At 45.3% G+C, this 11897-nt stretch overlaps 1 protein-coding gene across 1 annotated transcript in view; it reads right to left on the reverse strand.

Annotated features, from left to right (window-relative positions):
• The window catches only part of TONSL (tonsoku like, DNA repair protein), a 113040-nt gene extending 104613 nt beyond the window's left edge, over positions 1–8427 (reverse strand). Inside the window, exons 1-2 of the mRNA XM_058812454.1 lie at positions 8385–8427; positions 3847–3942 (exon numbers count right to left, since the gene is read on the reverse strand). Coding sequence (XP_058668437.1) covers positions 3847–3942; positions 8385–8427 — 139 coding nt within the window. The remainder of the gene's footprint in view (positions 1–3846; positions 3943–8384) is intronic.
• Positions 8428–11897: the final 3470 nt, after the last annotated feature.

Raw genomic sequence — 11897 nt, forward strand, 5'->3', positions numbered from 1 at the left:
TCCACAGATCCCAGCCCTGATGCCAAAATCCCAGCCCTGATTCCAAAATTCCAGCTCTGATCCCACAGATCCCAGCCCTGATCCCAAAATTCCAGCTCTGATCCCACAAATCCCAGCCCTGAATCCAAAATCCCAGCCCTGATCCCACAGATCCATGCTCTGATCCCATAAATCCCAGCCCTGATCCCAAAATCCCAGCCCTGATCCCATAAATCCCAGCCCTGATCCCAAAATCCCAGCCCTGATCCCAAAATTCCAGCTCTGATCACAGAACTTCAGCCCCAATCCCAAAATTTCTGGCTCCGATCCCAGAATTCCAACCCTGATCCCGAAATCCAATCCTGGGTCGCAAAATTCCAATCCCAGATCCCAAAATTCCATTCCCATTTATCCCAGTTTGGAATTCCCATTTTTCCCTGGAATTTTCACCATTTGCAGCCAGGATCTCTCCAGCCCCATTCCCACTTGGAATTCCCACAATTCCCAGTTTATAATTCCCATTTTTCCCTGGAATTTTCACCGTTTGCAGCCAGGATCTCTCCAGCCCCATTCCCACTTGGAATTCTCACAATTCCCATTTATCCCAGTTTGGAATTCCCATTTTTCCCTGGAATTTTCACCATTTGCAGCCAGGATCTCTCCAGCCCCATTCCCACTTTGAATTCCCATTTATCCCAGTTTGGAATTCCCATTTTTTCCTGGAATTTTCACCATTTGCAGCCAGGATCTCTCCAGCCCCATTCCCACTTTGAATTCCCATTTATCCCAGGTTGGAATTCCCATTTTTTCCTGGAATTTTCACCGTTTGCAGCCAGGATCTCTCCAGCCCCATTCCCACTTGGAATTCTCACAATTCCCATTTATCCCAGTTCACAATTCCCATTTTTCCCTGGAATTTTCACCATTTGCAGCCAGGATCTCTCCAGCCCCATTCCCACTTTGAATTCTCACAATTCCCATTTATCCCAGTTTGGAATTCCCATTTTTTCCTGGAATTTTCACCATTTGCAGCCAGGATCTCTCCAGCCCCATTCCCACTTGGAATTCTCACAATTCCCATTTATCCCAGTTTGGAATTCCCATTTTTCCCTGGAATTTTCACCATTTGCAGCCAGGATCTCTCCAGCCCCATTCCCACTTTGATTTCCCATTTATCCCAGTTGGGAATTCCCATTTTTCCCTGGAATTTTCACCGTTTGCAGCCAGGATCTCTCCAGCCCCATTCCCACTTGGAATTCCCACAATTCCCATTTATCCCAGGTTGGAATTCCCATTTTTTCCCTGGAATTTTCACCATTTGCAGCCAGGATCTCTCCAGCCCCATTCCCACTTGGAATTCTCACAATTCCCAGTTTATAATTCCCATTTTTCCCTGGAATTTTCTCACCATTTGCAGCCAGGATCTCTCCAGCCCCATTCCCACTTGGAATTCCCATTTATCCCAGTTGGGAATTCCCATTTTTCCCTGGAATTTTCACCATTTGCAGCCAGGATCTCTCCAGCCCCATTCCCACTTTGAATTCTCACAATTCCCATTTATCCCAGGTTGGAATTCCCATTTTTCCCTGGAATTTTCACCATTTGCAGCCAGGATCTCTCCAGCCCCATTCCCACAATTCCCATTTATCCCAGTTGGGAATTCCCATTTTTTCCTGGAATTTTCACCGTTTGCAGCCAGGATCTCTCCAGCCCCATTCCCACTTGGAATTCCCACAATTCCCAGTTTGGAATTCCCATTTTTCCCTGGAATTTTCACCATTTGCAGCCAGGATCTCTCCAGCCCCATTCCCACTTGGAATTCCCACAATTCCCATTTATCCCAGTTTGGAATTCCCATTTTTTCCTGGAATTTTCACCGTTTGCAGCCAGGATCTCTCCAGCCCCACTCCCACTTGGAATTCCCACAATTCCCATTTATCCCAGGTTGGAATTCCCATTTTTCCCTGGAATTTTCACCATTTGCAGCCAGGATCTCTCCAGCCCCATTCCCACTTTGAATTCTCACAATTCCCATTTATCCCAGGTTGGAATTCCCATTTTTTCCTGGAATTTTCACCGTTTGCAGCCAGGATCTCTCCAGCCCCATTCCCACTTGGAATTCTCACAATTCCCATTTATCCCATCCCAGAATTCCCATTTTTCCTGGAATTTTCACCATTTGCAGCCAGGATCTCTCCAGCCCCATTCCCACTTTGAATTCTCACAATTCCCATTTATCCCAGTTTGGAATTCCCATTTTTCCCTGGAATTTTCACCATTTGCAGCCAGGATCTCTCCAGCCCCATTCCCACTTGGAATTCCCATTTATCCCAGTTTGGAATTCCCATTTTTCCCTGGAATTTTCACCATTTGCAGCCAGGATCTCTCCAGCCCCATTCCCACTTGGAATTCCCACAATTCCCAGTTTATAATTCCCATTTTTCCCTGGAATTTTCACCGTTTGCAGCCAGGATCTCTCCAGCCCCATTCCCACTTGGAATTCCCACAATTCCCATTTATCCCAGTTTGGAATTCCCATTTTTCCCTGGAATTTTCACCGTTTACAGCCAGGATCTCTCCAGCCCAACTCCCACTTGGAATTCCCATTTATCCCAGTTTGGAATTCCCATTTTTTCCTGGAATTTTCACCATTTGCAGCCAGGATCTCTCCAGCCCCATTCCCACTTGGAATTCCCACAATTCCCATTTATCCCAGGTTGGAATTCCCATTTTTTCCTGGAATTTTCACCGTTTGCAGCCAGGATCTCTCCAGGCCCATTCCCACTTGGAATTCTCACAATTCCCAGTTTGGAATTCCCATTTTTTCCTGGAATTTTCACCATTTGCAGCCAGGATCTCTCCAGCCCCATTCCCACTTGGAATTCCCATTTATCCCAGTTTGGAATTCCCATTTTTCCCTGGAATTTTCACCGTTTGCAGCCAGGATCTCTCCAGCCCCATTCCCACTTGGAATTCTCACAATTCCCATTTATCCCAGTTTGGAATTCCCATTTTTCCCTGGAATTTTCTCACCATTTGCAGCCAGGATCTCTCCAGCCCCATTCCCACTTGGAATTCCCACAATTCCCATTTATCCCAGGTTGGAATTCCCATTTTTTCCTGGAATTTTCACCGTTTGCAGCCAGGATCTCTCCAGCCCCATTCCCACTTTGAATTCCCACAATTCCCAGTTTGGAATTCCCATTTTTCCCTGGAATTTTCACCGTTTGCAGCCAGGATCTCTCCAGCCCCATTCCCACAATTCCCATTTATCCCAGTTTGGAATTCCCATTTTCCCTGGAATTTTCACCATTTGCAGCCAGGATCTCTCCAGCCCCATTCCCACTTGGAATTCTCACAATTCCCAGTTTATAATTCCCATTTTTCCCTGGAATTTTCACCATTTGCAGCCAGGATCTCTCCAGCCCCATTCTCACAATTCCCATTTATCCCAGTTTGGAATTCCCATTTTTTCCTGGAATTTTCACCATTTGCAGCCAGGATCTCTCCAGCCCCATTCCCACTTGGAATTCCCATTTATCCCAGTTGGGAATTCCCATTTTTCCCTGGAATTTTCTCACCATTTGCAGCCAGGATCTCTCCAGCCCCATTCCCACTTTGAATTCCCACAATTCCCATTTATCCTAGTTGGGAATTCCCATTTTTCCCTGGAATTTTCACCATTTGCAGCCAGGATCTCTCCAGCCCCATTCCCACTTGGAATTCTCACAATTCCCAGTTTGGAATTCCCATTTTTCCCTGGAATTTTCTCACCATTTGCAGCCAGGATCTCTCCAGCCCCATTCCCACTTGGAATTCTCACAATTCCCAGTTTATAATTCCCATTTTTCCCTGGAATTTTCTCACCATTTGCAGCCAGGATCTCGCCCATTCGGTTGCACGCCGCCGCCTCCTCGGCCGCGTTCCCGACCCGCCGCGATTTCTCCTTGGATTTCTCCAGCTCTGCCAGGAAAAATTCCCAAAATAAATTCAATTTGGGAAAAAAAAAATTGGGAATTTGGGGTGGGGAAAGGGTGGGATTGGGTTTTTTCCTAGAGGGGATTTTTGGGATGAGGGATTTACCAAAGGTTTGGGGAGTTTTTAGGGGAATTTTAGGGAATTGTCTCAAGAATTTTGGGGATTTCTACAAAAATCCAGGGAATTCGAAAGGAAATTCAGAAAATTCCCACAAAAATTAAAAAAAAAAAAAAAAAAACCACAAAAAAATTCCAGGGAATTCACATAAAAATCCAGGGAATTCCTACAAGAATCGAAGAAATTACAAAAATAAATATCACCCAAATAGTCAAGAAATTCCCAGAAAAATCTGGGGAATTCTTAATAATAATCCAGAAAATCCTCACAAAAATCCAAGAAATTTCCAAAAAAATCCAGGGAATTCTAAAGAAAATCCAAAAAATTGTCACCAAAAAATTCCCACAAAAATCCAGATAATTACCACAGGAATCTAAGAAATGAAAAAAAAATTAAAATATCCCCCAAAATCCAAGAAATTCCCAGAAAAATCCAGGGAATTCCCATAAAAATCCAGAAAATTCCCACAAAAATTTTATAAATCCACAAAAAAATCCAGGGAATTCCCATAAAAATCCAGGGAAAAAAGCCAGAAAAATTCCTCCAAAAAAACCAAGAAATTTCCACAAAAATTGAAGGAATTCCTAAAAGAATCTAAGACATTCCCCCCAAAAAATCCAGTGAATTCCCACAAAAATAAGAAAAAAATCCCCCCAAAATCCAAGGAATTCCTAAAAAAAAAAACAAAGAAATTCCCATAAAAATTCAGGGAATTCCCACAAAAATCCAAGGAGTTTTTTTAAAAATCCAGGGAATTAAAAAAAAAACAAGAAATTTCCACCAAAATCCAGGAAATTTCAAAAAATTCCAGGGAATTCCCCCAAAAAATCCACAAAATTTCCAAAAATATCCCGAAAATTTTAAAAAACTCCATGAAATTCCCACAAAAATTTAAAAAAGTTCCTAAAAATATCAAAAAATTCTCATAAATATACAGGGAATTCCCACAAAAATCCACAAAGTTCCCACAATTTTTTTTTAGTCAAGGAATTCCTATAGAAATCCAAGGAATTCCTAAAAAAATCAAAGAATTCCGAGAAAAAATGCAGAAAATTCCCACAAAAATCCAATAAATTCCCGAAAAAATCCAGGGAATCCCCACAAAAAAAATCAGGGAATTCCCATTTAAAGAATCCAGAATTTTAAAATTCCAGGAAAAAAAAAAATCCAGAAAATTCCTCGCCAAAAATCCCAGAAATTCCCAGAAAAATTAAAGGAATTCCTAAAAAAAGCAAAGAATTTCCCATAAAAATTGTGGAAATTCCCATAAAAATTCAGAAAAAAAAATCCAGAAAATTTCCCCCCAAAAAATCCAAGAAATTCCCAGAAATAGTCCAAGGAATTCCTAAAAAAAGCAAAGAAATTCCCACAAGATTCTAAGAAATAAAAAACAAAAAAATCCAGAAAATTCCCCCAACAAAATTTTAAAAAACCATAAAAATTGAAAGAATTCCTAAAAAAAAATTATCAAAGAATTTCCCATGAAAATCCAGAAAATTCCCACAAAAAAAGCAGGGAATTTCCAAAAGGATGCAGGGAATTTTCACAAAAATCCAAGGAATTCCTAAAAAAAAAAAACAAAAATATTCTCATAAAAATCTAAGAAAACCCAAAGAAATTCCAGGGAAAAAATCCAGAAAATTCTCCCCAAAAATCCAAGAAATTTCCACAAAAAATACAGGAATTCCTAAAAAAAGCAAAGAAATTCCCATAAAAATCCAGGGAATGCTCACAAAAATAAAAAAATCCCAGAAGTGCCCAAGAAATTAAAAAATAAAATCCAGAAAATTCCCAAAATGATCCAGAGAATTCCCACAAATATCCAAGAATTTATTTTCAGAATCCACAGAATTCCTAAAAAACAATCCAGAAATTTCCCACAAAAATCCACGTAATTCCCCAAGAAATCAAAAAAATTTTCCAAAAAAAATCCAAGAAATTCTCACCAAAATTTTTAAAAATTTTAAAAAAAAAGAAATTTTTAAACAATACAGAAAATTCACAAAAGTATCCAGGGAATTCCCACAAATATCCATGATATTCCAAAGAAAATCCAGAGAATTCCTACAAAAATCCAGGAATTTTTTTTTAAAAATCCAAGAATTTCTCACAAAAGTCCAGGAAATTCCAAAGAAAATCCACTCATTCAAAAAAAAAAAAAAAATAAAATAAAGGAGGGATTGAAAAGTCCTAAAATAAAAATTTAAATATTCGTGAGGGGATTTCAGCTCCTGTGAGGGGTTTGAAGGGTTCAAAAGCCCCAAAATAAAAATTTTCAAAAATCATGAGGGGATTTTGAGCTCCCGTGAGGGGTTTGAGGGATTGAAAAGGCCCAAAATAAAAATTTTAAAAAATTATGAGGGGATTTTGAGCTTCTGTGAGGGGTTTGAAGGGTTGAAAAGCCGCAAAATAAAAATTTTATAAAATTATGAGGGGATTTTGAGCTCCTGTGAGGGGTTTGAGGGATTGAAAAGGCCCAAAATAAAAATTTTAAAAATTTGTGAGGGGATTTTGAGCTCCTGTGAGGGGTTTGAAGGGTTGAAAAGCCCCAAAATAAAAATTTAGACATTCGTGAGGGGAATTGAGCTCCTGTGAGGGGTTTGAGGGATCAAAAAGCCCCAAAATATAAAATTTAAACACTGGTGAGGGGATTTCAGCTCCTGTGAGGGGTTTCAAGGGTTGAAAAGCACCAAAATAAAAATTTTAAAAAATCACGAGGGGATTTTGAGCTCCCGTGAGGGGTTTGAGGGATTGAAAAGGCCCAAAATAAAAATTTTAAAAAATTATGAGGGGATTTTGAGCTTCTGTGAGGGGTTTGAGGGGTTAAAAAGCCCCAAAATAAAAATTTAAAAAATCATGATGGGGTTTGGAGCTCTATGAGGGGTTTGAGGGATTAAAAAGCCCCAAAATACAAATTTAAACACTTGTGAGGGGATTTCAGCTCCTGTGAGGGGTTTGAGGGATTGAAAAGGCCCAAAATAAAAATTAAAACACTCCTGAAGGGATTTTGAGCTCCTGTGAGGGGTTTGAAGGGTTGAAAAGCACCAAAATAAAAATTTAAACACTCGAGAGGGGAATTGAGCTCCTGTGAGGTGTTTGAGGGCTAGAAAAGCCCCAAAATAAAAATTAAAACAATCATGAGGGGTTTTTTAGCTCCTGGGAGGGGTTTGAGGGATTGAAAAGGCCCAAAATATAAAATTAAACACTCGTGAAAGGGATTTGGAGCTCCCGTGAGGGGTTGAGGGACTGAAAATTCCCAAAATAAAAATTAAAACAATCATGAGGGGATTGTGAGCTTCTGTGAGGCCTCTGAGTGATTGAAAAGCCCCAGGGTTAAGATTTTAAACCCCATGAGGGAATCTGGAGCTCCTGGGAGGGGTCTGAGGGATGAAAAAGCCCCGAAATAAAAATGTAAACACTTTTGAGGGGAAGTGAGCTTCTGTGAAGGGTTTGAAGGTTTGAAAAGCCTTTAAATAAAAGTTTTAAACACTTGTGAGGGGATTTGGAGCTCCTGTGAGGGGTCTGAGGGAATGAAAAGCCCCAGGGTTAAGATTTTAACCCCGTGAGGGGAACTGGAGCTCCTGCGAGGGGTTAAAAAGCCCCAAAATAAAAATTTAAACAGTCGTGACAGAATTTGGAGCTTCTGTGAGGGGTTTGAGGGTCAGAAAAGCCCCAAAATAAAAATGTAAACACTCTTGAAGGGATTTTGAGCTTCTGGGAGGGGTCTGAGGGTCAGAAAAGCTCCAAAATAAAAATTTAAACACTCGTGAAGGGATCTGGAGCTCCTGTGAGTTGTTGGAATGTCATAAGGGCCCAAAATAAAAACTTAAACACTCATGAGGGGATTTTGAGCTCCTGAGAGCAGTTTGAGGGCCAGAAAAGTCCCTGGGTGAAGATTTTAACCCTCGTTAGGGGATTTGGAGATCCTGTGAGGGGTCTGAAGGATTGAAAAGCCGCGAAATAAAAATTTAAACATTCGTGACAGAATCTGGAGCTTCTGTGAGGGGTTTGAAGGTTTGAAAAGGCCCCGGGTGAAGATTTGAACCCCTGTGAGGTGAATTTGAGCCCCTGTGAGGGGTTTGAGGGACTGAAAAGCCTCGGGGCGAAGATCTGAAACCCGTGAGGGGAACCGGAGCTCATAGCGGCCTGAGGGGAGGGAATCGTGAGGGGACCGCGGGGCCTCCTGAGGAGGCTCCGGCTCGGAAGTCACTCTTGGAGCCCTGAGCGTGCCCGTGCCCCCTTCCAGCCCTGCTCCGAGCCCTTCCGGCGCCGTTTAAACCGCGTTCAGCGCCATTAAAGCCCCGACTCACGGCGGATCTCCCGCGCCGCCTCCGCGCTCAGCTCGCCCGCCATTCCCGCCGCTCGCCGGGACCACGCCTCCCTCGTGCTCTGATTGGCCGAGCGCTAACGCCTTGACCAATCAACGCCCGGAGAGGCGGAACGGACGCGTCTATTGGTCAGTAGAGGCGAAGTCCCGCCCCTTTGGTGAGGCGGGAAAAGGCGCTTCCGCCCGGCCCTCAGAGGCGGCTCGGGGAGGGGAGGGCGCCCCTGGTGGCTCCCAGTGACTCCCAGTAACGCCCAGTAACGCCCAATAAATCCCAGTTTGCTCCCAGTAACTCCCAGTGACTCCCAGTAACGCCCAGTAAATCCCAGTTTGCTCCCAGTGACTCCCAGTGACTCCCAGTAACGCCCAGTAACGCCCAGTTTGCTCCCAGTGACTCCCAGTAACGCCCAGTAACGCCCAGTAACGCCCAGTTTGCTCCCAGTAACTCCCAGTAACGCCCAGTAAATCCCAGTTTGCTCCCAGTAACTCCCAGTAACGCCCAGTAAATCCCAGTTTGCTCCCAGTAACTCCCAGTAACGCCCAGTAAATCCCAGTTTGCTCCCAGTAACTCCCAGTGACTCCCAGTAACGCCCAGTAAATCCCAGTTTGCTCCCAGTGACTCCCAGTAACGCCCAGTAACGCCCAATAAATCCCAGTTTGCTCCCAGTAACTCCCAGTGACTCCCAGTAACGCCCAGTAAATCCCAGTTTGCTCCCAGTGACTCCCAGTGACTCCCAGTAACGCCCAATAAATCCCAGTTTGCTCCCAGTAACTCCCAGTGACTCCCAGTAACGCCCAGTAAATCCCAGTTTGCTCCCAGTGACTCCCAGTGACTCCCAGTAACGCCCAATAAATCCCAGTTTGCTCCCAGTAACTCCCAGTGACTCCCAGTAACGCCCAGTAAATCCCAGTTTGCTCCCAGTGACTCCCAGTGACTCCCAGTAACGCCCAGTAAATCCCAGTTTGCTCCCAGTGACTCCCAGTAACGCCCAGTAACGCCCAGTAACGCTCAGTTTGCTCCCAGTGACTCCCAGTAACGCCCAGTAAATCCCAGTTTGCTCCCAGTGACTCCCAGTGACTCCCAGTAACGCCCAGTAAATCCCAGTTTGCTCCCAGTAACTCCCAGTGACTCCCAGTAACGCCCAGTAAATCCCAGTTTGCTCCCAGTAACTCCCAGTAACGCCCAGTAACGCCCAGTTTGCTCCCAGTAACGCCCAGTAAATCCCAGTTTGCTCCCAGTAACGCCCAGTAACGCCCAGTAAATCCCAGTTTGCTCCCAGTAACTCCCAGTGACTCCCAGTGACTCCCAGTAACTCCCAGTAACTCCCAGTAACGCCCAGTAAATCCCAGTTTGCTCCCAGTAACTCCCAGTGACTCCCAGTGACTCCCAGTAACTCCCAGTAACTCCCAGTGACTCCCAGTAACGCCCAGTAAATCCCAGTTTGCTCCCAGTGACTCCCAGTGACTCCCAGTAACTCCCAGTAAATCCCAATGGATCCCAGTAACTCCCAGATTGCTCCCAGTGACTCCCAGTAAATTCCAGTATATCCCAGTAGCGCCCAGTTATTCCCAGTTCACTCCCAGTATTCCCAGTATCCCCCTCCCAGTATTCCCAGTGCTCCCAGTATCTCCATCCCAGTGCTCCCAGTAACTCCCAGTTAACTCCCAGTAACTCCCAGTAAATCCCAGTAAATCCCAGTTAACTCCCAGTTCAGTCCCAGTAATCCCCAGTAGCTCCCAGTTACTCCCAGTTACTCCCAGTTCATTCCCAGTCAATCCCAGCAACTCCCAGTAACTCCCAGTTCGCTCCCAGTGCTCCCAGTAGCTCCCAGTATCCCCACCCCAGTAGCTCCCAGTACCTCCCAGTTTACTCCCAGTAAATCCCAGTTTGCTCCCCATAACTCCCAGTTCACTCCCAGTACCTCCCAGTAACACCCAGTAACTCCCAGTTCGCTCCCAGTTCACTCCCAGTTCGCTCCCAGTAACTCCCAGTTCACTCCCAGTGCTCCCAGTTCACTCCCAGTAGCTCCCAGTAACTCCCAGTTATTCCCAGTTCATTCCCAGTGAAATCCCAGTTTGCTGCCCAGGTCATTTCCAGTAGCTCTCCGCCACCCCATCCCAGTGCTCCCAGTAGCTCCCAGTAACTCCCAGTTTGCTCCCAGTCACTCCCAGTATTCCCAGTATCGCCCTCCCAGTATCCCCAGTGCTCCCAGCATCTCCCAGTTCACTCCCAGTGACTCCCAGTTCATTCCCAGTTTGCTCCCAGTAAGCCCCAGGTAGCTCCCAGTAACTCCCAGTGGCTCCCAGTTCATTCCCAGTAAATCCCAGTTTACTCCCAGTTATTCCCAGTTCATTCCCAGTTCGCTCCCAGTATCCCCATCCCAGTGCTCCCAGTAACTCCCAGTGGCTCCCAGTTCATTCCCAGTAAATCCCAGTAACTCCCAGTTATTCCCAGTTCACTCCCAGCGCTCCCAGTAACCCCATCCCAGTGTTCCCAGTAACTCCCAGTAACTCCCAGTAACTCCCAGTTCATTCCCAGTTCGCTCCCAGTAAGCCCCAGGTAGCTCCCAGTAACTCCCAGTGGCTCCCAGTTCATTCCCAGTAAATCCCAGTAACTCCCAGTTATTCCCAGTTCACTCCCAGCGCTCCCAGTAACCCCATCCCAGTGCTCCCAGTAACTCCCAGTAACTCCCAGTTCATTCCCTGTAACTCCCAGTTTGCTCCCAGTAACTCCCAGTTTGCTCACAGTCAACCCCAGTAACTCCCAGTGGCTCCCAGTTCATTCCCAGTAAATCCCAGTAACTCCCAGTTATTCCCAGTTCACTCCCAGTGCTCCCAGTAACCCCATCCCAGTGTTCCCAGTAGCTCCCAGTAAATCCCAGTTCACTCCCAGTATTCCCAGCTCACTGCCAGTAACTCCCAGTAAATCCCAGTGGCCCCCAGTTCATTCCCAGTAGCTCCCAGTATCCACCTACCAGTGCTCCCAGTATTCCCAGTAACCCCATCCCAGTAACTCCCAGTGCTCCCAGTATCCCCATCCCAGTGCTCCCAGTATCCCCAGTAGCTCCCAGTAACTCCCAGTTCATTCCCTGTAACTCCCAGTTATTCCCAGTAACTCCCAGTTTGCTCACAGTCATTCCCAGTAACTCCCAGTTATCCCAGTTCATTCCCAGTTTGCTCCCAGTTCACCTCCAGTGCATTCCCAGTAGCTCCCAGTTATTCCCAGTAAGTCCCAGTTATTCCCAGTATTCCCAGTATCCCCACCCCAGTAGCTCCCAGTTACTCCCAGTCAATCCCAGTTCACTCCCAGTAGCTCCCAGTTCATTCCCAGTAGCTCCCAGTAAATCCCAGTAACTCCCAGTAGCTCCCAGTTCATTCCCAGCAGCTCCCAGTAAATCCCAGTTCCCTCCCAGTTCACTCCCAGTACTCCCAGTGCTCCCAGTTCCCCCATCCCAGTGCTCCCAGTATCCCCAGTAACTCCCAGTCAATCCCAGTGCAT

The sequence above is a fragment of the Ammospiza caudacuta genome, chromosome 1 (genome assembly GCF_027887145.1).
Source record: "Ammospiza caudacuta isolate bAmmCau1 chromosome 1, bAmmCau1.pri, whole genome shotgun sequence".
Lineage (NCBI taxonomy): Eukaryota > Metazoa > Chordata > Aves > Passeriformes > Passerellidae > Ammospiza > Ammospiza caudacuta.